This window comes from Elaeis guineensis, chromosome 4, assembly GCF_000442705.2.
Source record: "Elaeis guineensis isolate ETL-2024a chromosome 4, EG11, whole genome shotgun sequence".
Classification (NCBI taxonomy): Eukaryota; Viridiplantae; Streptophyta; class Magnoliopsida; order Arecales; family Arecaceae; genus Elaeis; species Elaeis guineensis.
In genome coordinates this window covers 11,516,771-11,544,684 of record NC_025996.2, presented here as the reverse complement: position 1 = coordinate 11,544,684, position 27,914 = coordinate 11,516,771, and the positions used below count along the sequence as shown (strand labels likewise).

Sequence of the window (27,914 nt, the reverse complement as noted above, 5' to 3'; positions counted from 1 at the left end):
GTCAGCGCTTGTCTGATGTTTTAGGTCACCAGCTCTCCCAAAACTTCAGTTCAGATCATCTTAGAAAAGAAGAAATCACCACCCATGGCCAAACCCCATCTCCTTCAACAACCCTTAACCTCCCTTTTAAATACTGTATCCCCATCCTAGATTTTAAAATTAAGGTAGCCAACACTTAATGCCCTGTTACCTTACCAATACCTAACTTTGGACATCTTGATCTGGGGGACTTTGGGGTACCTAAAACCTCTATGCTTTGAATTGTTTGGGTCCAAATTTTGACTCGCTTTAGATTTCTACCTATTGGTCACTGACATTTTACCTACCCCTTTGTCCTCTTTGTGCTATGTCACTTGGAAAAACCTAAGAAAGCAACCATGCACAACTTGTGCCAGGTCTTACCCAATCCCGGATTATGTGTGAACGTGAGTGGTGGCAATGTTTATTGTTGTGAGGTGAAGGAAATAATTGGCAGTAAGAAAGATAATGTCAGTGGACATTGTTACAGGTGTCCTGGCCGCCGATTATTTCAATAGTGGAGACTCTTTTTGTACTTGAGAGAGTTTGTTTTTTAGTAAAGGAAGAATCGTGGACGGTTTGTTCTGCTCAACTCATCTCCACTGTGGCCAAACGTTCGTCACATTTCAAACGAGTTGAATTGAGAAGATAAAAAAAAAAAAAAGAAGAAGAAATAAAAGAGAAGAAAAAGAATGGGGTGGAGGACGGATACCCCAGGACTTGAAGACCTCAAAGTAATGTCAAACAACGCCTGCACCACAGGAAAAAAAGGGATAGAAAAAGCAAAGAGCAAAGAAATACAATAAAAAGGACATCGCCTACCCCAGATGAGCATCTAATAGCCTGCATGGTTTCTTGGTCTCCTCGTCCCAGCAGGCAGGTCAAGAGCCCATTCAAGAACCAGTCTATGCACGCCGTCCCTCATTTTTCATATATATGGATCCATTCAAATATATATATATATATATATATATATATATATATATATATATATAATTTTATATTGACTACCCATAAGATAGATTTTAAATATTTATATAAATTAAAAAATTCAAATAATACTTTCTGATTTTATTTTTTTGATTGAGATCTTTAATTATTACAAATGATATTAAAATAAATTCAATCTATAATTTATATGGAATAGAGAATAATACAACATTAGCCTATTTAGATCAATTCCGAGCTCGACATAGTATTGATGATTGTATTTACAATATCTGTAATTAAATTTGAATGGATTTGTATCTTTTATCCGGTGAAAGTGTCAGAATTTTGATAAAAAAAATATATGAAAATTTGTATAGACCTATGTTTACTCCAACATTGATATATACTTGATAAATTTTAGATAAAAAATTTAAAATACATATCTCAGCTGGTCTTTTTAGATAAAGTTTTGGAATATCATGCGAACGCAGGAAATATCAAAACCCAAATCCAACAACTTTCAGGGCTTGTTTTTGCTTGAAGCTCACTGCTGTTTGGTGTCGATGAGCCTTAACATGTGGTAGGAAAAAAAAAAAAAAAAGATTTTCGCTTGAACATTGGATGCAATATGACTAGGTGGATTTGTTGTGCTTTAGAGTCTACTATTGTGTAAGCCTCTTCATGCACGAGGTAAGACCGCACACCACTGAACCTTTGCAGACCTCACAATAGGCAATGAACCACTTTTTGAATATTTTTAATGCATCATAAATTGATCTCTCTTCTCTTCAAGCAGGAAAAACCAAAAGATAACACATTAAAATTTTTGTTTGTTTTTTGAATATGTACGTAAGCACATTAACACTATTCTTACGAGTTGCAACACATCTTGAAGTTCGCCTATATATTTACTAGGTCAAATGAGACTAGATTCTTTTTCCATTTGGCTTTTGTACAATGAGTACAAATCAAATCTATAGCAGTGGAATAACTTAGGTGATCAATGAAGACAAATAGATATAATTACATAAAGAACATGCAATGCTTAGGTCACATGCTCAAGAAAATAGTTTTCGACATGTGTGATGCTGAATCAATGACAACTTCAGAAAAACAAACAATGCTTACAAAATATTTGACAAGGGAATAGAACAATAATCGAGCCACAGGTGGTCCAAGCCCCTAGAGACCTAAAAGACCACATAGCTCTCTAGGACCCTTTCTTTTTTCGACGAAATCTCTAGGACCAATTGTTCTCCTCTAGATATCAAATTGCCCATCCATGATAACTTATTGACGAAGCTTTATCATTTTTGTTCCAATGAAAATCACTAGAGACATGATGAGGATGAGAGAGTATCTCCATGCTAGTTTTCTCGAAAATACAAAACCCTAATTCTTGGTGCAAAAGGATTCCTTTTTTCTATTTAGCATTTGCAAATTTAACAGATACAATGTTTTCACCCTTATTGTTTGGCGATATATATTGATACAGATATTGGTTGATATCTCAGCTAAGATAAACCTATCATTCCCAACTTTGTTTTAATATATTGCTTAATATTAATTATTTGCATTAGGAATATCTTACCTTTTTCTTCATATTTTCCAACTTAGAAAGAGCTTTTTTTTTTCTAATACAATTTCTAACTTTCCACGTAAAATTACATCTCTAACATTTCTTGAACTTCACTGGCTGAAGCCGTAATTATATGATTTTGAAGCAATGGGAAACACCTGAGTCCAAGATTAGGAATGCCTAAGCGGGCTGCCTCACGCCATGTAGTCTGTCACGGTCCCACGTTAACGACCGAATGGCGAATGAGGGAACGAGCCAAGGCTATGCCCATGAGGTTGGGCCATAGCTTCGTTGGCCCTTCCTTGTGCCTAAATCATACCACACACCTAATTAGGCACTGCTGCATGACCCCCAAATGCCTCCCATGTTTTAGAATCTAATGCGAAATTCAGTAACGGCCCATTTTTATTCTTAAAAAAAGAAACTATTTAATATCAATCATTAAAATAATAGCTATTAGACCGTCATAGGTGTTGTTGTTATATTAAAAGTTTATTGCTTAACGTATAACAAATTTTAATGATAGTTATATCAATATATCTATGATTAAAAGTTATTTTTTAATGTGCTGTAGAAGTTTGATTATCGAAATATTCTATTTATTACAATGTATGATGTTATTATAATTATATTTAAAAATAATTAAAAAAATGGAGAAAAAAAATCATATCTCGTGGACCATCATATTTGATATTGTTGGGATAAATTCTCATCCCTTAGCTGACCTCACGAAGTCATCCGAAGGCCGACTTCATCAAGAGACTGAGACCAATCTCACGAAGTCATCCGGAGGCCGACATCATCACGAAGAGGCCGACTTCACAAGGAGACCAACCTCATGAAGTCATCCGAAGGCCGACATCATGAAGAGGCCGACTTCATTGAGAGGCCGAGGCCGACTTCATTAGGAGGTTGAGGCCGACCTCATTAGCAATCATCTGGAGGCCGATTTTATTGGCAGGCCGAGGCCGACTTCATCAAAAGACTGAGGCCGACTTCATCAAGAAGTCGAGGCCGACTTCATCAGGAGGCCGAGGGTGACCTCATAGGAAGTCCTCAAAAGGCCGATTTCTTTCTCGGTGCCTTATCGATTATCCAAACTAATGACTGAATCGCACCACTCAATGGGCTCCTTCAATCGACTTTCTGATACGGATGTCAGCCGAACGGCGGAACAACAGGTGTGGCCATCACGCCATCCTGGCAAGCCACATCAAGTCATATCGCTCAGATGCCATATCCTGACCGTTTGGCTGCGCACCATGATGGGATGTTATGAGGTCATTAATTACACTGCACGTGTGATAAGGCCCGCCATCATGGCCACCTATACGTCGAACAGAAGATACACCCGCTATCAGAGCCAGATGCTCACGCTACGCCATACGGCTGACAGGACATGATTGACATGATTAGGGGTGCAATTTGGTGCGATTCGATTTGAACTGCATCGAATAATGCCAAACCAAAAAAAATCGAATAAGAAAAAAAATGACAACACACCAAATCCGAAATAAATAAAAACAGAGCCACACCAAACTGACTTATTCGGTTAAGTTCGGTGTGGTTTATTCGGTTTTCATCATTCCCTCTTCTTGGGCCGCTCCCTCTTCTTCATGCTTTTCGATCTAAGCCGGATTGTTCTCTTCCGACCATGTCTCTCCGTGACCATCGGTGCCGGAGCATGTTTAGAGCTCGGGTGCCGCCCTCCGATCCTGTCGGACCCTTGAAAAGGGAGGTGGCCGAAATGAATATTAAGAAATAGAGATAAGATTAAACAATTCGGTGCAGTTCAATTTTTTCGATTTTTCATCGATTTCAAATCAAACCGAACCGAAAATCAAAATTTCTTAAAATCTAAAACTGCACTGCACCAAATATCAAAAAAATCACATCGATTTGTCTTGTTCGGTTCGATTCGGTTCGGTAACCGAAAAAATCGAACCAAACTTACACCCCTAGCATGATCATCTGTTCTCTCACCATCGACTTTGCTCCCTCTATAAATAAAAGTAAGCAGGGATCCCTCCAAATATGTTGGCCAAAACAATGCCAAAACTTTGCTACTCTTTCCACTATATTGAGTCACTTCGCCGACTTGAGCATCGAAGGATCCTCACCGATTTGAGCATTGGAGGGTCCTCACCGAAGCCACCTCTGATGGGACTTTCTTTGCAGATCTCTCTCTTTCGGCGCCAAGCAGAGACCACCAGCATCGTTCACCGGCAACCACTCGTTCTTGCCTTCGGCTTTGACTATGTGCATCTTCTCCAGCAACGACATACCATGTCCTGGCATCTCGTTGGCCCGCATCCAGGTGCAGAACCTAGTCGGCTCTAAGCTGACTATCCCAACCAGAGAAAGGCCGTAATAGTTTGGTGCACCAGGAAGGGGAGCAATCGAGCAGAAAAAAATCTCTCAAGAACCTCCATGGCCAAGATGAGAGTACAAAATACCTCTGCAAGCTTTGCTCAATGCTCATCGCGGTGTGGCGTGCCTCCGACAACTCATGAAGAGCCGAGCGCTTTATGACCATCGATGACAACAGACCACCAGCAGTTCGCTGCTCTCATGTAGCAAGTGAAAAATCTGACAGAGGTATCTACGGTCTCCAGCAGCAGCAGCACCGATCGAAGGAGATTGTGCCGCATAATGTACCTTTCCGACACGACCGTCGGACTTGATCTCCGACCCGCCGTTCGACTCAATGCTCCCATCGGACAAGTTCTCGACCCACCCAATGGTCACTACATCCTGACTCCCGATGCACTCCATATACCGGCTCCAGTGATTGCCAGTCTCCTCCTCGATGAGCTCCATGAGAAGGCGGACCTCACAAAGAGGCCGACGTGGACTTCAATCGGCGGTCGATCTCATCAGGTCATCCAAAGGCCAACTTCATCCAGAGGCCAACCTCATCAGATCATTCGAAAGCCAACATCAGGTCATTCGAAGGCCGACCTCATCAAGTCATCCGAAAGCCGACTTCGCTTGGAAGCTAAGGAGAAAATCCAAGGAAAAACTCTAACAAGACTGGCAAATCCGAGGAGAAAAATCTGAGAAAGTCCATCTCACCTGGAGGCCTCTACAAAACAACTAAGCATCGAGACTTCGGGAGATGGATGACTCGAAAAATCTACAAGATAACTATTTCCTCATTGTTTAGTACCCGACGAAGTGCTAGTCGACTGATATCCGATTAACGAAGTCGAGGTGGGTCCATCAACCATGAGTGAGCCCCTAAAGGGGCCACAGCACCAGATTGAACACGGATGGGTCCGTCAACCATAAGAGCACTTGTTAAGGCTTAAGGGCCGTAGCGCCAAGTTGCATTATGAGGTCTAGGCGAAACAAAGCCATGAGACACATGTGGCCTGTGCCCATGCTGGCGGCTATGGCCCCACGTGCAGTCAGGCCCATACTGTTAAAGCGGATAATGTTTCATACAGGAACAGGGCCGCACATGGTTCTTCCTACCCATTTCCTAAGACACCATGACAAAACCCTAAGACCCCCACAGCGGCGAGATGCTATTCGCTCTACGCGTGGCTAAGCTTTTGTGCGCGCGGCCAGAGGGGACAATTTCTCCTTAGTGAGGCATCTTTTTTCAAAAGACAAAGCTGTGTGGCCCCACACTGGCAGCGCTATTCGCATTTATGCATGGCTAAACCTCGTGCGGCGCCAAAGCGGACAATACCTCCATCTCGGGAAGGAGCCGGATCTGACCTCATGAGGTCGGGATTAACCCGACCCCAACCTCTGGTGGTCATCAAGGTCCCCCTCCAAATGATGAATCAATGATTTGGAAAGCTCCTCCAAATGACAACGAGCTCCACGAGAAGGCTGACCTCACAAGGAGGCCGACGTGGACTTCATTCAGAGGCTGACCTCATTAGGTCATTCGAAGGTCGACTTTATCCAAAGGATGACCTGATGTCCAAATGCTGACCTCATCAGATCATCCGAAAGCTGACTTCGTCCGAAAGTCGAAGAAAACATTCGAGGAAAAACTCCGACAAGATTGACAAATCCGAGTAAATCCAAGAAAGTCCACCTCACCTGGAGGCTCCATAAAACGGCTAAACGTCAAGACTCCGGGAGGAAAACGACTCAAAAAATCTACAAGATAACCATTCCCTCGTCGGCTAGTATCCGACGAAGCGTTAGTTGGCTAACATCCGATTGACGAAGTTGGGGTGGGTCCGTCAACCATGAGTGCGCCCCCAAAAGGGCCGCAGCATCGGGTTGAACATGGATGGATCCGTCAATCGTAAGAGCTTCTACTAAGGCTCAAGGGTTGCAGCGCCAAGTTGCACATAAGGCCTAGGCAAAACAAAGTCATGAGACACATGCGGCCAGGCCCATGCTGTCAAAGCGGATAATTTCTCGTACAAGAATGGGGCCACATGCGGTTTGTCCCGTCCGTTTCCTAAGCCACCATGACAAAACCTTAAGGCCCCCACAATGGCAAGATGCTGTATGTTCAACATGTGGCTATTCTCCTGTGCATGTAGCTAAAGGGGGCAATTCATCCTTAGCGAGGTGCCTTTTTCCAAAAGGCAAAGCTGTGTGGCCCCACGCTAGTAACGTTGTTCATATTTACGTGTGGCTAAACCTCGTGCGGTGCCAAAGCAGACAATACCTCTACCTCAGGAAAGAGCTGGATCCGACCTCATGAGGTCGGGATTAACCCAACCCCGACCTTTGTGGTCATCAAGGTTCCCCTCCAAATGATGAATCAATGATTCGGAAAGCTCCTCCAAACGATGACTATATTCCAATTCAATGAAACAACCTATAGTAAACAATTCGATCAAGTTCGTCTGCAAAAATCGACTACATGACTTAGAAAATTTTTCTCCAGTCTATAGTTCGGTTATCCTCTACTCGATTTGCAACTTCCTAACCAACTACTTAGTCTTTCCGACTTCACTACTTAGTCATTTTTGCAGAAAGACAAGTAAGGAAGCGGAGAAGGAAAGCATGCAAACAAATAAGTCAGAAAGGAGGACAAGTCGGAAAAAGCTACTCGGATCAATGCAACAATGAACTCCCTTCGCTCGATTAAAGCTACGCAATCGGGCACGAAAGTTGGGGGGACAAGTATTGGGGCAGATCCTCATCCCTTAGCTGACCTCACGAAGTCATCCGAAGGCTGACTTCATCAGGAGGCTGAGGCCAACCTCACGAAGTCATCCAGAGGCCGACATCATCACGAGGAGGCCAACCTCACAAGGAGACCAACCTCACGAAGTCATCCGGAGGCCGACTTCACGAAGAGGCTGACTTTATCGAGAGATCGAGGCCAACTTCATCAAGAGACTGAGGCCGACCTCATCAGAAGTCATATGAAGGTCGACTTCATTGGCAGGCAGAGGCCAACCTCACAAGGAGACCAACCTCACGAAGTCATCCAGAGGCCGACTCCATGAAGAGGCTGACTTTATCGAGAGATCAAGGCCAACTTCATCAAGAGACTGAGGCCGACCTCATCAGAAGTCATTCGAAGGTCGACTTCATTGGCAGGCAGAGGTCGACTTCATCAGAAGTCATCCAGAGGCCAACTTCATCAAGAGATCGAGGCTGACTTTATCAGAAAGCCAAGGCCGACCTCATCAGAAGTCATCAGAAGGTCGACTTCTTTCTCAGTTGCTTACCTATTATCCAAATTGATAACTGGGTCGCACCACTCAATGGACTTCTTCAACCGACTTCCTGACATGGACGTTAGTCGAATGGTCGAACAACAGGCATGGCCGTCATGCCATCCTGACAAGCCACATCAGATCATATTGCTCAAATGCCATATCCTGACCATTTGGCTGCGCACCATGATGGGATGTTACGAGATCATTAATTACGCCACACGCGTGATAAGGCCCACCGTCATAGCCACCTGCGCGTCGAACAGAAGGTACATCCGCTGTTAGAGCTAGATGCCCATGCAGCGCCATATGGCTGATAGGATATGAATGACATGATCACCTATTCTCTCACCATCCACTTTGCTTCCTCTATAAATAAAGATAAGCGGGGATCCCTTCAGATATGTTGGCCAACACAATGTCAAAACTCTACTGCTCTTTCCACTATATTGAGTCACCTCACTGACTTGAGCATCGAAAAATCTTTATCGGAGCCACCTCCGGTGGGACTTCTTTTGTAGATCTCTCTCTTTCAGTGTCGAACGAAGACCACCACCATCGTTCACTAGCAACCCCTCGCTCTTGCCTTCGGCTCTGACTGTGTGCACCTTCTCCAGCGATGGCACACCATCTCCTAACATCCCATCGATCCGCATCCAGACGCAGCACTTAGTTGGCTCCAACCAAAGAAAAGCCGCAACAGATATTAATGATAGAAATTTATGCACAGAGGCTCAATTTGTACAATGTCTTTCATTTACCATGGAGATGCCCGTATTCATAACCAAAGTTTCTACTTGGCCACTCAATCCATGCAAAGTTATTCATTGGTCATGCGGATGCTGATGTTAGCCATTATTAAAGTTCACTACTTAAAATATAATAAAATTTTGGCTATTGAGGTTTTTTTTATTATAATTTGTTAAGAAGAAAAAGCTATATCAATATATTGCACAAAGATGATATTAATGATCTTAATATCAATGACCAAAAATTTGATATAAAAACTTCACTTGTGCAGAGTTCTCTTTCTTTGTCATATAAAGATAAATATCAGTGATACTAGCACTAATGGTGAGATATTTTGTTTGATCATTATTAAAATTTATTGCTTAATATACAATAAAAATTTAATTATAAAATTTTTTAATTATTATAATTTATTAAATTATGATAAGAAAAAAGAAAAAACTGTGCTACACATGTCACACGGATCATATACTAAAATATATGATGATAGACAAATAAAATATCCATTATAATTGGTTATAAACTATTAGAATAATCGACTATAATATAAATAACAGTCATTATTCACATTCATCTTGTTTCTATAAATAAAACAGCATCTTTTCAAAATTTAAATTGTTGTAAAATATTTTTTATCCAAATTGAACTTTTACCATCTTAAAAAAAAAAAGCAGCAGTAAACAATAATTCGTAAATTAATGATGGTTGTTCTTCAATATTTATTGCCTATTATTTCCATTACAATGTTTTCATAATAATTATCATCGTAATATTAAAATTCTCTGAAATCATACATTGCGGAGCAAATGACAAGCAAGTTATAACCAGTATAATGATCAATAACAGTGTTGATGGAGTCAAATTCCCTTGTTGAAAACTTGTCTGATGGAGTTATTAAACATGGGAAGGAACCCATCTTACCCTCTTGAGAGTTGAGAGTTGAGAGTTGAGAGTTGAGAGACAGGTCGGGTCCCACAGCTTATGTAGAGCACACTCTGAATGTTTCCTCCTTTCACACTCTGACACTTGCAGCCAAGCGATTAATCCGTACGACTGCAACGTCATACGGTTAGTTGATGCTCCCCCGAGGTCAAGAGAGCGTTAGATCAGTCGCTTTGACAAATAAAGATTATCCAATCACAAAGACGAAAGAAGCCTGTCAAAGAGGATGCAAACTTATGCACCATTTTTTTTTTTTTTTAATAAATAAAAAAAGAATGGTGGGTGGGTGGGGGGAATGGGAGGGGCACTTATTCAACGCATCTATGACGAGAGTCCTAAGCCTTCTACTACTGCTGGGATATAATTTAGTTGGCCAACTGCAAGGCATGGATAGTAACAGCAAGTTACTGATAAATAATTCTGGAAACAAATTAATAAAGATCAGCTTGCGCTGCAACTTGTTTTATATGGGCGTGCGTGTGCTTGTTTGCTTGTGCAAGAGCTAGTTTTAGGAAAGATTGTTTTTATTAAAGGAGGAAAAACAAAGCATCATGGCACTTAAAAGTAGATTAGATTTGTTATTTTATAATTCGAAAGAATTTAGGGTTCTTATTTTATAATTCGAAAGAATTTGGATGGAGATTAGGAATATCCTTAGTACTGATATACAAGATATCTGGTTCTTTTTTTCTTGTTCTTTAAATCCTCACATCCTCTCTCCTGTTCTTCTTCTTCTTTTTTCTTTTTTTTTTTTTTTTTGATTTTCAATACAAGCTGAGTGGCTATCCCTACCTCCCTGTGGTTCCCACAAAAAAAAAATATTGCAATTGAAGCTCTAAGAAAAACTGTTCCAAAGGAGTAGAATGAATTATTGCTTAGTTTATTTGCATTTTGATAGTACAATTTGAATAGACTGATGATAATTTTCATGATCTACACGAATTATGAATGTTCAAGATGGAAGGCATGATTTGACTACTAGGATTCCCCTGAAGCATTTTGATATGAAAGCAGTTTGACTCTTCAAAACAATAGAGTAATTATCACTTCTTTGAATATGGACTAAATGATCACCACCATCGTACGAACACATTAGGGTTGTTAGGTGATCACAAAACAATGAGGAGAACAAACGTGGGAAATGCATCATCTGACGAAACTAGGGTTTTGAGTCCCTCCTAATTATTTTCTTCAGGAATTGGTGTTCTTGCTGATTAAAGTTACCCAATTATGAGGGAGGGAAAAATCAGAACTTTTCTCGGCGTCGCAAAGTTGATTTGCACCAATGTTCAGATGGCTATCTTCTTGAAGGATATTGGCATATTGTGGGAAATCAAATCAAGATAGGGGCAGGATATCAAGTAGCCAGACTCATTTTGTTTCAGGATAAAATCAGCCATGAGTCCAGCCCAATCTGTGAAAATCAAAAATATTCCAACCATTCTATGAAGGGTATGAACCTAGCTAAGCCCAGCCCATCAAATCCCCTGATTTCCACCATTCTTGAAGGGTATCAACCATTCTCTTATTTAACCTTTCTTTTTCTGTCCTCAGGAATCCATTTCAGGCTATAATTTAGTAATTGACGCATGTTGGCCACTACCAAGATGACCACTGTGAGAGCCGTCCTTTGTGAAAGGTGATTTGAGGACTGCCTTGTCTCCAAACCCAAAGCAACTTCCTTTGTTGAGGAAAGGAATCGAAGATCGAGGCCCCAGTATTAACTTTAGTTGGTGAAGGAAGGACATCAAGTTTTGAGGGGAAAGGGAGACAGCCAATTGGTATCACTAACTTAGCTCTCATATAATTTTCGGGATCCCAATCCAATGCCCAACAACAAAAAGTTGGGCATAATATAATGGTTACCACCAAGAACATTGGATTCACAATTTAAACGGTGGATTCCATCCAAAAATTTATAAGCCACTAGGTTAGAGAAAAAATGCTCTTCATTGGAGAAGGCTTCTCCCCCACTGGACAAAAGGACAAACCATACTAGGTGTTGATGGTCAGGTTTTCATGAGAACTTTTAAAGGGGTGATGTTTTCAGACTTTCAATGGGGTGCTTGCCTGCTTTTTTCTTGAGTGCTGCTGTCATTGGCTTTAGGTAGGTTTAAACTCGTTAGTCCAACATTTCCATCATTGTTGGGTGTTTGGTAGGATTTGCTGTCTGTTGAGTTTGTTGATTGCATGACATGATAGTGGCGTAAGCCCAACGTAAGGCTGCGGACATCAATCTCAAAGCATGTATTCATACTCTTACCAAAAAAAAAAAATTGATGATACCAATTTTTTCCTTTTGTCTCTCAACAAAGTTATCTTGAAGGTAAAGCAAGAACTGTGATGGTCAAAAAATAAGAAAAGGGAATGCCAGAAATGTTAGTATTGAGACGTATCATTGATTCATCACTTCAGAGATATCAAAGAAGATTAACATAACCTTTGTACAAGGATGACAAGCATAAATCAAGAGATACATCTTAAAATGTTGTCCTATTAGGCGGATCAAATGGTCGTCCATCTGTATTTGTTTGGTTAAGGGGTTAGATAAGGGCCTCGTCGCTTCAGAGATATCAGAGAAGATTAGCATGGCTCTTTGCAAGGATGGCATTCACAAATCAAGAGATACATCTTATGATGTCGTCCTTTTAGATTGATGGGGTGGTCGTTCATTGTATTTGTATGGTTAGGTAATCAAATAAAGATCCAAAAATGGTGATTGGGACACATTATTGATTCATTGCTTCAGAGGTATCAAACAAGATTGGCGTGGCCCAAAGATGACACACGCAAGTCAAGAGATACATCTTATAATGTTGTCCTAGTAGGTTACTCGGGTGGTCATCCATCTGTATTTGTCTAGTTGGGGGGTCAGGTAAGGGCCCAAAAAATGATAATTGTTGTCCAAAAGGAAAACAGTAGGATCTCGGCTTATGCCTTAGGCATGATAGAGCTAACAAAAATGAACTATGAAATAGGAGATTAGTTATTTAAAAAAATATCTCAAGCCATGTGCTTCTATGCATGTAAGCGTAAGTCCGAATGGTTGTTATCAAGTGAGGAGAAGCATAAATAATGGTATGCTTCTTATATAAGCATGCTCTCACTTATAGCTGATGCACATCCATTATTTATCTCCTTTAAATTGTACATTGATTTGATTAAAAAATATATGTATAAAAATCATGACTAATGGTAGTATGCAACAGTCACTAACATTAGAGAACCATAATTGGCAGTACAAGCAGAAGTATGTTTTGGGAAAAGAAATTGTTGTTGAACTGATAATAATATGCCATCCTCGTTCAATCCCTGGATGGGATCGATATAATGGTCAGATCCTCCTCACATTTTACATGAACTACGGAGGGCAGGTTTGCCAATCATGGCTGCTCATAGAGTGGGACAATTGTGGGCCATCCAATCACAATCATCACGTCAATCATGAAAGGCCGTCACGAGAAAAGCAGCACAAATTAATTCACATGGAGTTGGAGTTCTCCTCCCATAAAATTGAATAGATTTTAAAAAAACCTATAAAATCTATCAAAGTTACTAAAATTTTTAGAAGCGAGAGACCAACTACCGCCAACTACCAACCGCATGCTGGAGCCCCCGCCTGGCATGGGATAAGAATCTAATCTATTCGGGTGGGCCTGGATGCAAAGGACAACGACAGCCCAGCTTTCCGCATACCAGCCTGATCCAAGAAGGGGCCCAATTATGGCCAATGTTGAAGCCTACCAAACTGGAATTTGTGCTTTTTTTTTGGATGAAACTGGAATATGTGTTGTTCGAAGCCTTTATTCCAAGGCTTTCTCAAATCGACCATCTTGTGTGTCACACCGCTGTTTTGAGAAGACTTTGTAAATTTTATTTAAAGAGAAGACCGTGCCATGCCACTGTTGCCTCCAAGTGCATGTCATAGTATGCTTCATGTATGCTTGGTCACCTATGCCTGTTGCCTTGTAATGTTTGATCATCAGCAAGTCTCTCTTCATGGTCTCATCCCTAGCGTTGATCTTACTTTGTCTCTTAGAAGTGCCTAAAAATGAGTTCAACATAGGGTTCATGTCCCTTTTTTTTTCTTTTTTCTTCCTGGTTCTTTTACTGATAAGAAGTGCAGAAAGGCTGAGTTCTTTTGATAACTAAATGGACAAAATACCTTAATGCCCAAATAATGGAGAAGAATTCTCTCCTCAATCCGGGACCCAGCTGGAGGTCGTTTTTTAAGGCATAATTCCGTTAACCATCATGCTGTAGTGTAGCCGCGTAGATGCTCGATGCCCGCATGGAACAAAGGTAACTATCCGTGGAGTTATGTTCTCGAGGCAGAAGCTTCAAAAGATACCGGAGCCCACACTGAATGATCAAATTTAGTGTGATTAGATTTAAGATGTCGGCCCAGGGAAGTTCAGCTCATGTTATGGTGGTGGGTTGCTATTAGTAGGTAGCTTGGCAATTTTAGGAAGGATGCAAATGGGTCGGGCCAATGTTCACTTTTCAAACCATCTTAATCAACAAAATTTTGGGCCACTGGGCCAGTCTCTACATGTCGGCAAGTTGCTTTTTTTTTTTTTAATTTTTTTAATTTTATTTTTTTAGGAGAAGAAGGAGAAGAAAAAAAATAAAAAGATCAAGGTATATTTGGTGGATCAGAATTGAAATGACCATATTTTTTTTTGAATGTATTTGGTTTGTAACTAAAACTAAAATTGAAAATTTGAATGCGAAGGGAGGATAAAGATTAGATCTCGAGAAATTAGAACATTTTTATTTTCTCTTGAAATCAAACTCTCTTCAACCAAATCACTAGAATAAGAGTAACTTATTCTCATTCTCAGAGTCTAACTTCCTCCAATAAAATATATTTATAAATTTTATTAAAAATAAATATTTAAGAATCCAAATAGATGCTCAGAGCTACAATACTTACGGATATTTTCATTTGACGATTGCCCACGTCTTACTAACTCAGCCAAAAACAGCTTCAGTCTCTCGAGATGCGTATCAATTTCTGCACAAGCTTGAATCAAAACCATTCCGATCCTTTCAAGATTTGGACTGCATTGTTCGATTCTTCAGATACAATGTACGTAGAGTACTATCCGAACCACATCAGCGTTATCCATACAGAAAACGACTCCTGACACTAGCTAGGGCACAAAAGATCAGCTTTGACCGCTAATTATCCCTTTATTAATTGAATTATTATTCATACAGAATGTGAGGTACCAATAGGTGCTTTAAATTATTCCAAATATGCTTGGAGAAACCCTTTAAAGGTAACAACGGATTTTTTGTTTGGATGAACTGTTGCAGGGGTGAAAGTGGACAAGATGATACCCATTCGAATTTATTTTTTGTATTCGAATCTATTCACATAAAACTTTAAATATCTGATTAATTTTTATATTCAAAAATATAAATATAGATATGGATAACTATCCAATCTATATCCGAATATTTAATTTTATTTATAATTTTTTAATTTTATATAATATTTATAAATTTTTAATAAAATATATAATCACAATAACGTACTATTAATTTGATTTACTATCCATTCAGTAATATTTTGAATCCAAATTTAACTATTTGACTTATCCATATGATACCTTATATTCGTATTTATATCCATACTTCTAGTATTCTACTTATATCCAAATCTATTTAAAAAAAATATAGATATGAATTTTTGCATCCGATTAATATCTGTATCTTCATATTCGTCAAATAAAACTGTTGTGGTTCTAATAATGTGAAGGGTATCAATAGTCCCACATCTGTTGTGAGTCAAGAAGAACTCGCATTTATAAAGAAAAAAAAAATTTCTACGTGAGGCATTTTTTAAAAGACAAAATCGTCAGACCCATAGGTCAGAATGGATAATACCTCACATGATGGATTTTTCGGCTGACTGTGGGGCTTCTCGAACTATACACATCGAAGTCTCCTTTTATTGGGGGACTCTATTGTAGTTTTAATAATATGAAGGGTACCAATAGTCCCACATCGATTATGAGTTAAAAGAGACTCACGCTTATAAGGAAGAAAAAATTCTTCTTACATGGGACCCTTCGAGAAGCAAAATCGTGAAGCTTATAGATCAAAATAGATAATATCTCATATGATAGATCGAATTCTTATCCATAATAAAAATAAATATAAATATGAATACATCACTACCCAATTTCAGCCGACAACATAGTTATACTACTGTCAAATCATCGTGATTGAGTTAGAGATCCGATTGCCCAATATAGGACTCTGGGCCGATGTTGCCTGAACTCTACAAGGCCGTGCCCACAAAGCTATCCGGACTTGAATGAGTTCGAGTCGAACTCCGCTCCTAAGTAGTTTTTTCTGTAAGAAAAATCCTCTCCTAAGTAGTTGACAGGACCAAAGAAACCACGAGCGATAAATAGTCGGTACGCCACGTTGGAGCCTACTTCCCCGTGCAAGGCTAAATCCGTAGGCCTTTCTTTTTTTGGACGGCTATTATTTCAGCAGGGAACAGTGTACCACATCTAATACATGCATCATAAAAAGTGAATGCGAGTTCATAGACTTTGAAATCCTTGTAAAAATAATTTCGCATAATGGTTGGAGTACTGTTTATTAAAATCACCTTGGTCAAATGCTTGGAAAATAATATTACTTGGTTTTGTTGGGGAGCACAGTCTATGGTCCAGAGTGCAATTGCCCTGGGATGAAAATGAACCATAATACCTACTTGAAACTATTTTTTTTATCCAAACCTATCGTGGATAGAAATTTAAATATTTTATTAATATCTATATCCATTAAAAATAAATAAATATAGGACTATCCAATCCATATCTAGATATCTGATTTATTTATTATCTTATTTAAATTTATATATCATCCAAAAATTTTTAGGAAAAATATATAACCACGATGTGCCGTCTCAAAATTTGACTTGGAACTAAATCATGATTCTAAGAATCATCTTTATTCTCTATCGATGACATGAGCTTTTATTTGAATAGATATAATACTCAAAATATAATGCCTAAGATGCAAAGATACTTCCATTTCTAATTAATTCTGATAAGGCATCCCATCTCAAACTTTGCAACCCCCTTCTCAAGCATGTTAGTTGTTTGATTTATCAACAGCAGATTTAACACATCATAGCTAAGTGATCTTGGCAATACAAACGTCAGACTTCTCTTAATTTCTTTCCTGGAAGCCAAAAACCAAAAAAGAAGCCATCAGTTGATGAAAAATAAGCCTCGAATCTGTCCCATTCTTCTCCAGCCTACTCAACCAAATCCAACCAGAACAAAACAAAATGGGGGGTTTGGCTAACTTTTCAGGTTCAGCTTTCGATGGAAAATGAGAAATTTGCCTCTTGCTTTCTCCTGTTTGGACACATGAGAAACTACAAGAAAACAATTGAAGAACAGCAGGACCCTCATTCTTCATGCATCTCCTCATGTGTGACCTGCTATTTTCCTCAAGTAGAAACTAGCAAACTATTATATACTGTAGGAGGTATTGGTTCTAATAAACAAAGGGAGTGCATGAGCTTGCAAACACTGTTGAAAGCCCAGCAAGAAAATCCTGGTTTGAATTTTCACAGTTGGATGTTCATGCATTCCGGTCCTCACATTTACATCCAGAATTACTCACAGGACTTTAGGACTCCACATGGAGAAGATTCCATGTGAAGGGTTTTTTTATGATGCTTGAGTTCCTCAAAATATTGCACAGTTAGATGTTGTAACTGAGCACGCGCAGAGTCCTCACTTCTAAGCGAGAGGTCGGGAGGTCAATCTTGAAGTGGCATTTTCTTCGACTATCCCTGACCTATGGCCTCCCGAACTATTTAAAAAATGAAGAAAAAAACACAGCTAATGCTCTAGTGTTCAGCTCCTCACTTTCATATTTATGCAGCATGCCTCAGACACAGATCTTCCGTGGTGAGACTTCAAACAGATTGGTTCTGATAATAAGCTGCCTTGTTTAAATGACGTTTGGGCTTCTACCAAGTTTTCTTTATCCATGTCCTCATTCCTCAGCGAAGCTTACTGCCTGTGTTTTCTATCTTTCGTGCCCATGAAATTTGACCAGCGTAAGATTTATGTTGCTTAAATGTTCTCCGAAACACGTCTAAATTACAGATAAAATCTTGACTATAATTCAGAGTGCTTGCCATACCTTTTCTATAAGAGAGATCTGTAAACATTTCCTGTTCTTTAAATAAATTGTACATCAAATTATATGCTAATAACACATGACTAGGCTTTTAATTTCGAATGCAGAATTACAATCATGCATCTTTTGATAAGATTTGTAGCTTTTAATGGCATAATTCAAATTTAGGATCAGGAAATACTATGAGAGGGTGAGCCTTCATGCAACAGTGAAATTGCTCCATTACAGTTTGGAGGTCACGGGTTCAAAACATAGAAAAAGTTTCCACACAGGCGGAAGCAAGGCTGCATACATTTTATCCTTCTAGATCCCGCAATAGAAGAAGCCTTGTGCAATAGACTAAGAACCATCAGATTTTAGTCCGTGATGTCAACCAGCTGTGCTATAATATGCATGTCTCTAATAGAAAGTGTTTTTTCACAAAGGAAATGAAAGAAGAGAACACTAAGTAATCTAAATCTTCTCACAACAAAGTAACCTGTCTGGGAGTGTACTATTGATATCCAAATTGGAGAATGGTACAAAAAGGTCACAGAAAATGACTGAATTTGTCACATGACAGTCAATAATTTGAATGCATGTGAAAAGAGTACAAGCATGAATAGATACAGTAATAATAAATGAGCACCAAGGCATTTCTATATAACATCTAAATATCAGGAGGCTAGCTAGAGTAGGAAAAGAATCTCCGGGCTTAGCATGTGATAGATGAATCCCTCACAGTCAGCCGTTTTTCAGAAAAAAAGACACCCAAACCATATTAAAGTGAGCCCTTCGCACTTCGACTAGGGAATGACATTAACTATTATAGCATAGATCTTAACAAGAAGAAGATTCAAACAGTCAATAATATACTATGTTCTCATCAGAGGACAGTGTAACAAAATTTAAAGGATTCATTTGGTTGGGGGTGAAAAAAAATCCTATGTATCTGTGTTTGGTACGAAAAGAAGATAAGAGAGATAGTAAAACAAATAGTGAATCCCATATATATTTTACCGAAAGAGATTGCAAAACAAATACCATTAGGACGGTGGTATTTTATTTTCCACACCAGATTACCAAGTGGAGATAATTTAAAATTGCAATTGCTTGACCGAAATAACCCCACTTATATTATATTAATATTATATTAGTTATATTATGTAATTTATATTAAATAAAATTTTTAATATTAAAATATAATTGTATATTAGTTGTAATAAATTTTATTATATTTTTATTTATTTTTCAATATATTATTTATATCAATAAAATATATATACAATATATAATTAATGCATTATATAAAATATATTTATTTTAATTATTGATATTTATAATTAAGATTAATCATAATATATTAATTAATATATTCATATACCACATATCAACAAATATTTTATTTTTAATAAATATATTAATCACATATATTATTTATTACAATTAATACAATAAATTAATTATAATAATTAATGTATTAAAATATTAATTATGTGATTTATAAATAATAAAATAGTTAATAAATTTATATATTTATTTATAAATATTATTTATTCATAAATAAATAATTGATATTGGTTAATTATTAATAAATCTAACATGTTATTAATAATAAATATATTTAATTACTAATAAATATATTTATAAAATTCATATTTAGTACAATAATTATCTAAGTTATACCTAATTTTATTTATAATAAAAATATATTTTTAGTTTATATATAATTAATTTAAAAATATTTATTAACTTGCATAAATATATTTTAATATTTGAAATGATTCATATTAATAGCTTTCATATAAGTGCACCATAAATGACCAACAAGTAAATTAAGAAAAAAATTATCATCACTTGAATTATTTGTTTAATCATATTATTGAAAATTTGATAATATTTTTAAATAAGATCATCTCCAACCAAAAATAGTAATTTTTCTCCGATGTCATGCTCTAGAGTAATTTTTTATCAAGCAGGCATAATAAAAATTTATTTTTTTCTGCAACCATTGTTTAGATAAACGACTCAAAAATTGATGATAACCAACCCTAAATTCTTTTCCACATATTAGCACGAAATGGAAGATCCACCCACAACAAAGCAATCACATGCTACTTGTAACGACAAACAGATCTGCACCTGTCAATTAAGCTCTATAATCCTGTAAAGCATTCCAACTACGTCGTAAACATTGCATGCCGACTCAAAATTTTCTATAGTTCTGCTCTTTCAGATTATTTTTTATTCCCACACACTGGAAATCAAAACCCCAAATCACAAGCATTTGCATGAAAGATGCAATCTTTTCAAACGTAAATCTGAAAGAATTAAGAAAAAAATTGCCTCCCTCTCCCCATATTCACCAGCTCGGAGCAATTCAACACCGCTGCGCATCCTCACTGATTTCACTCACTCCAATTTTCATTCGACGACCACCCAATCGAACTCTGTTTTCCATGCATACATGGAGAGGAAAAGCGAAACAGAGCAAGAACGATCTAGAGGTGACAGAACGGAGGCCTACCGGAAGAAGAAGTCAGAGAATCAAGCCCACGAATTGTCGAAGGCAGCGGAGGTGATGGCCTGGGAGAACTCCTGGAAGCTGATCCGGCCGTCGCCGTCGGTGTCGGCCTCCTTTATCATGCCGGTGAGCTCCTTGGCTGTGAGGGCGTGGCCTAGCTTGGCCATGGAGTGAGCGAGCTCGGCGGCGGTGATGAAGCCGTTGCCGTCCCGGTCGAACATCTTGAACAGCTGGCGGAGCTGCTCCTCCGTGTAGGGGACTTGTCCCGGAGAAGCTCGGGCGCGACGAGAGCCACGAACTCGGAGAACTCCACCAGGCCATTGTTGTTGGTGTCCGCCTTCTGGATCAAAGCCTCCAGCTGATCGGGGCTGGGCTTGAGACCCAGAGACCGGAGTAGGGAACCGAGCTCCAGCTGGGTAAGACTGCCGTCGTTGTTCCGGTCGAACGACCGGAAGATCTCCCGGAGCTCCGCCAGCTGCTCGTCGTCCAGCTTCACCGCCTCCTCTTTGCCGCCGCTCATCTTGGATGGAATTGGGCTTCGACCTCCTCCTCTTCTTGTTCTCCGATTCTTGAAATACGTTTTCTCAGATCGCCTCTCAGAGGAGCAGAATCTGAGACATTCTACTCATTCTTCTCCGAACACTCAATCCAAATGAATCGAATTCATTTTCTTCTAGCACTCGATCGGAATCGATATCTTTAAGAAATAGACCGAATTTGCTTTTGCGACCTACCAAGATTCGATTTTCTTTGGATCTGGGATGCGATCAGATGATCGAAATCCACCTTTCGTCCGAATTTTGAGTGGACAAGGAGGCTGATCGGGGCCGCCTCGGCTCCCGATCTCGCTTCCCCGCCTTCAGGAATCGGCGCCCCTTTCGGCGGATCGGGAGGGGGAGCCCGAGGACACTGGATCTCACGCCGGATTGCGAGCGCCTCGTGGAGGAGGGATCGGATCGAAGGGAAGGAGAAGAAGAACGCGGGTTTGGTTTGGGATTCGGCCTCCTTTCCCTTTCGATGGAATCGGTCGGCATCAGCCTCCTCAACTATAGAACAAAAAAAAGGAGAAAGAAAATAGCAAAAAAAAAAAAAAAAAATCCTCCCAACCGAACTCTCTAATTAATAATTCCCTTTTTTAAAAAAGAAGTACAGAAAAATAGAGAGCGGCACGTCGCCACCGCCTCCGTGGACTCCGTCGTCCGCAATGGAGAACTCCAAAATCTTCGCCGCCCTGGGCGGTGCTGGCCGGCTGTTCGGCTGTTCCCAGCCGTCCGATCTCGGGAAATCGCTTGACGGTCTAAGATGGAGTTATGGTCTATTATTGCCTGGACCACGCCCAGGTAGACCTCGCGAATCCCACGGTGTATAACACGCCACATTAACCTTTATATGTCACGAATTCCCGATTGCGCGTTATCCACCGTGCACGCGCTCCGAGATTCGCGCTAGTCTACCTGGGCGTGGTCCAGGCAATAATTTCTCCTGTTATCGGGAATCCGGGATGGCACCCGCTCGGCTCAGTCTCAAACAGGAAAGAGCAAACTGGGATAAGATGCCCCGGATGGATATTTCTTATCTGAGAGGCAAATTCGGATTATGCCGCTGGCAATTTCAATAAAACGAGGTGAGAACGGTGCTGGCATTCCTAAGATACCATGCATACTCATGGCGGAGCAGAGACGTTAATTATAGCACTGAATCAACAGAGTTTTGGTTTATTGTTTCCCCTTTCTTTAAATAATCAATGCGATATGGTTAAAAAGTAGCATTTCTTTAAGGGGCAACAACAATCTTCTGGTACTTTTATAAGAGAATATTGTATGAACCGGCTTCCTATATTGTTATGTTTATCTTAGTACGTATCCTAAAGAGAAAATCTAAGAATTAAATTTAAATGAGATTCTCCCCTCTAATGGAATTCATTAAACTTGTGGTTTTTTTTTCTAAAAAAAAAAAGGAAATCACGTGCATGAAAGGAGACCATCTGCCTCCTTCACTCTTCTTCCTTCGGAAGTCTGTCTCCAGACCATAATGTTCACTAATGCATAATACATGGTAAGCAAAACAAACATTTGGTGCCAAAGAACTAGCTCACGAGTCTTCCATGAGATTTCATTCTGGGTCAGCCTCAAAACACTCTTTTTAGTAATTACAAAGAAGCCAAGGTGCAATGAGTGCAGCAATGAGGTGATGGCAAGCTGTCCATGTCTACCATAAGAAAAGCACCCAGAGAAAGAAGGTTAATGAATACAAGGTCGACCAACAGCCATAAAAGTTCACGGCATCACAGACCGACCATCTCTGTAAGCCAACGACTCACACATCTTTGTGAGATGGCCTATTTGTCGCATCAATTTAAACAGATGCTCTAAAACAACCATCCAAAGACTTCCTAGATTCAAAACTGGCATTCAGGTTATTGCGTGAATTAAATGATCATGCAGGCTGTCCAGACTTTCAACATTATCCATCAGAGATCTTCCAGTATTACAAAAATAGTTTCATATTTAGAATTACTCCGACATCTGATCAGAGAGTACATAGATGCAACAACAAAGTAGAAAACTGGCAGCAAAACATGTAACTGGTCAATTAGTTACGCAGCATCCACAGTGCAATATCCTTGCGGAAAATGCTTTGAACTCGATCTATTCTGTAGTCCAATGCTGATAAGCTAGGCATATAATGAGATGCATATCTATACTGGCCATTCATGCCAGCAGGTCTCAGAGGCTGCATCATCATGGCTATAGTTGGGAAGGATCTCAGGTGAATGTTCCAAGGGGCAAAAAAAGAACGGACTTTCCCCTCCTGATATTTAGTTTGAAATATGGGCCTCTGGTATCTAAAAGTCTGGCCAGAGCTTGCTCCATGCTTGGGGATGTGGTTACTACAGGTTGGTAGACTTGCTGGTTGGGAACGGATCAGCGCTGATGGTTTCACATGGTCCAGCCACCGTAGAATCCAGTTCCCAAAATTCCTTCCAACTTCTATGTCTCTCTGTTGTATGCTTTCGTGAACTCTGACAGCCACATCGAAAACACTGCGTGTGCGCCTGCACAAAGGTAAGATGATATGGAAGCTTGTAAGTAGCTTAGAGGAATGAAAATTTGTAGGTCAAAGTCATCCAATATCAGCATAATTCTATAGCAGATGGACCCATCATAGCAAATGGCAGCTTATGTTATTACTAATGCATCCATTATGTTCACATGTTTCATACACAATCAAGCCAGCAAATAAGAGAGATGCTTTACACAAAAGCTTCATGATTCAGTTTGTTGCAAAGAATCTGGTTCAAGGCATTTAGCAACAACGGAAAAAATCAAAATATCAGTCCAAGGGAAAAGAAAGAGGAAAAATATAATGAATCGTGATACTGCTTATTTCTTTGAAAAATGACTTATTGCTAAAAGCATATTATGTTGGTTGACGGGAACTGTTCTTGAGAAAACCATTCCCATTAGTTTTCTCGAAGTGGTCAGTTCTTCAAGGTTAGTAGCTTTATTTAAGCAAATATATTATGCAAAACATTTAGTTCAATGCCCAAAGAAATGACTTTGAGCATATTGATAACAAAACCTCAAGCCACTTATAGAACATCATAGGAAAAAAGACATAAAAATGTTATTATATGTCCTAGATCAATTTGTTTAGATAATTTATTAGTATATTCGATGCATGCATCTAATGTTGCTACTTAAAACTTGTCTTGTGCACATGTTATATGAGTTGGAGTTGGACTACTCGATAAGCACAATATCACAAAATTGGATAAGGGAATAAAACGGATTGCATTGAGATAACAAATGATGTAGAAAGGCTTTGCCTCTTCCAGATACTTTATCTATAAATTACTGACAGATGCATAATAGGAAAACTAATTTGGGATAGTATTCATTGGAGATGTATCACTGATGTAGTTTGACAAAATTCAACCTTTTAGCTTGAGAGAGACTGCCTTTGACAGTTGATGCCTTATCATGTGCAACTAATGTGGAGGGAGTGACAAGCATACTCAACATATGTGAATGCAACCTGAAGATCTAGTCACAATGTTATGTGGCTAACAGATACGGAGATACATCACTCCATAAATAAAGACCTTTTGAAGATCAAGCAAATGGAAAACCACCCAGGACCAACCAGAACACATGAGCCACACTAGCAGGCCCACCAAAACATGAAATTTTGCAGTAGCAATCTATTTAATAACTACCAAGACATACCTAAAATTTGCTACGAAAACACATCTCACTTAGTGGGTATGACTTGAGAGTCCTGTAGACAATCCAAAATGATCTGAAGAAAATTGCCTAACATACAACCATTTCCTATTTCCAACAAAAGGTACACTACATGGTAAAGTCTGCATGTAAATTGTGTAGAAGGACAACTATGACACATTACATATCCATTTTGAAGAGGGAGAGAACATTTTTCTGCTTGATGATTCATGAACCGAATTATTCTTAATTAAAACTCAATCCTGCCTCCTCTTGCTTTTATTAATAAATTGGCTGATGGGTTCTAACCCATCTTTTACGTTGAAAAAACCCAATGCCTGGAAGACTTCACCTGAATGAATTAGATGGAGGATTGCAGTTGCCCAGAATATATATGGAATCCATATAAAATCATTTTTTTTAGGCAAAAAAAAGGGGGAGAGGAGGAACACTTTGAAAAAGGACGGTAAAACTGGCTAATCATAGGCCAAGATGAACATCAAGGAAGAAAGAATACAAGCAGTAAGAGGACAGGGTAATTAGCTCCAAGTAGGAAGCCCAATTGAGGGAGATATTCAAGGGAAAGAATGTGGTGAAGGAAAAATAAGAAAATTGGTAATGTATAGGTGTACTTGAGGGTAACCAGATATGACATATAGACCAATTACATAAATATAACAAGCTCTAAAATTATTATCCACCTATTCATGTGCACCAACTAGTTTCAAGAAATAAGGAAAGGTTTCAATATATATGTAATTATTATTATATGAAGATGATATTGTATTGGCAAGACGATAAGTGAATAGATTAAGGAGCAGATTGAAACATGAAGTTATAGAAGATAAGAATTTTGTAAATCTATATATATGAAAAAATTTACACATTGTGATGCTAACAATAATTAAAAAACAAGGGGCTCGGCCATATCTAATGGCTTTTTTATTCTATATGTCAAAAATGGCTCAACTTGTGCTGTTGTGCAAAGCTCTCTATTTGCCAATTGCCACATGAATTTCGGTATTAACGATGTCAATATTAATGTGATTGGTCATTATTAAAGTTTATTGCTTAATATACAACAGATATTGATGGTGGTATTAACATGCTCAGCCATTACTAAAATTCAATGCTTAATATACAATAGAAATTTGGCTATTTAAGCTTTTTATTTATTATAATTTATTATATTGTAATATTGCATTTCAAAAATAGTTCGAAAAAAGGAGAAAAGAACCATACCCCATGCATCGGCCCATAATTGATGCTTGCGATATTAATAACAGGAGTTTTGCATGCAGGCTCAGTTTATGCAAAGTTCTCCATTTGTTATATGAATATTTATTATAATTTATTACATCATTATATTGCATTTCAACAATAGTTGGAAAAATGAGAAAAGAACCATATCCGGTGCATGGGCTGAAGATTGCGATATCTACGACAACAATTTTTGCATGTAGGCTCAGTTCATGCAAAGTTCTCGATTCATCATTTGGATGCCAATATTAATGACATTGCTATTAATTATTAGAGTTTCTGCTTAATTGTTATTAAAGTTCATTACTTAATATGCAACAAAAAAATGTCTATTAAAACCTTCTATTTATTATAATTTATCATATTGTTATATTGCATTTCAACAACAGTCAGAAAAGAAGAAAAATTTGTACCAGCACATTATGCAGGTTATATGCTAGTAAAGACAATTGTAGAGCAAAGGAACAAGACATTTCTCTCTAGGATGTAGTGCACTATTGCATACCTCTGAAATATAAGACAGGATATATAGCATTATAATGGGTTAGTAAGACCAATTTTCATATTCCCATAAAGGGTTGCAACCACTATTAGTGCCAATCGTCCATATTCTCATTTGGAGATCTCCCCTCCTCCACCCCCCTCTCCCTTAAATGGAAAAATGAGTAAGTTCCTTACTAAGACCATTTCTTGTTTTACCATTTAGTCATCCCTCATCTTTGTAATTTTCATCTTATCTTCTCTAAGCTTCTATTGCCAAAACTTCCTCCAAATGTGAATTTTAGACTCCATGGTGTAACCATCACCCACCACAAATCAACTATTTAGTTTGAGATCTGCTAGTTTAATATTAGAATATTGGATGGTTTGAAGTTAACGAGGAGTTTGGATTTGCTATGAAGAATTAACAAATGAATTCCTGTTCACAAAGCTAATCAACCTTAATGTGACTATTAACCAATTTACGATACCCTCGAAAAGATAGCTCCGTCCCTTCTAACGAACTTTTGCACAGCAAGCAAATTTCCTCCATCTTTCAAGATGGCAACAATACCTCATCTACTTGAAAATAATGAACCATCTCATCAACCAACCCATTCGTCCCCTTCAATATTTTCCCAAGATCCCAACGCCCGGTTACATTTGGTTGAGTAAAACATCAAATATACCACATCGATCTCGTCGCACATCAGAACGAAGAAGTTTGTAATGATGATTGGGGGAAAAAGAAGAGTGGATTCAAGAATATTCTTTTATTATCTAGGGTATTAACCAGCGATTTCAACAGAGAAGATGGATCATAGGGAGACGAGGTGGGGGTTACCTGTGAAGGAATTGGCGGATCTCGGGGTGATTGGGGCCGACGATGCGCCGCTGAATCCTAAGGGCAAGCTTGTAGGTTCGCCTCAGCCCTAAGAAATAGGCGGTTCCCAGCGTTATCTCCCACAAAACCATCCTCCCCTCCCTCTATCGCTCGCTCTCACTCGGCTCTTTCTTTCTGTCTCTTAGATTCATGAGGATTATTAGAGAGGGATCTTTTCTTGGAGCGGAAGCCGGCAGCTGGCGGCTACGGACCGAGAAGGGAAAGAAAGGGGGACTGGGTTGTATTTTAAGGATTCATCTTCCTTCGAGCGAATGCACCGTTCGATATGCGAAATTGTGGCTTTGAGGGCTGTGAAGCGATGAATGAATTAGAGTTCGTTTTGCTTTCAGATCCGTGCGAGACACGATCCAACGGTTGATGTCGTGAAAGAAAATTAATCATTGTTTCGCTCTAAAGATACAATCCGAACCCGAAGAATGGAGGGATTTTGTTGATTAATAAAAGAGTAGAACGTAAAACCAACAGCGCGATGCGGGTTATCTTGTATTTTGTG

At 38.9% G+C, this 27,914-nt stretch overlaps 2 protein-coding genes across 2 annotated transcripts; both read right to left on the bottom strand.

Annotated features, from left to right (window-relative positions):
* Nucleotides 1-20,208: 20,208 nt before the first annotated feature.
* LOC140850990 (probable calcium-binding protein CML18) lies at nucleotides 20,209-21,617 on the bottom strand. Its single transcript, XM_073255535.1, is given in 2 exon segments — nucleotides 20,209-20,814; nucleotides 20,817-21,617. Coding segments are annotated over 2 exon segments (495 nt in total). The 5' UTR covers nucleotides 21,072-21,617; the 3' UTR covers nucleotides 20,209-20,574.
* A 1,329-nt stretch (nucleotides 21,618-22,946) lies between these two features.
* Nucleotides 22,947-27,631, bottom strand: LOC140857126 (uncharacterized). The gene is made up of 2 exons (XM_073255534.1): nucleotides 27,362-27,631; nucleotides 22,947-23,606 (listed from the first exon to the last, which is right to left on the bottom strand). Exons 1-2 carry the CDS (start codon nucleotides 27,490-27,492, stop codon nucleotides 23,144-23,146), a joined length of 594 nt encoding a protein of 197 aa, XP_073111635.1. The 5' UTR covers nucleotides 27,493-27,631; the 3' UTR covers nucleotides 22,947-23,143.
* Nucleotides 27,632-27,914: the final 283 nt, after the last annotated feature.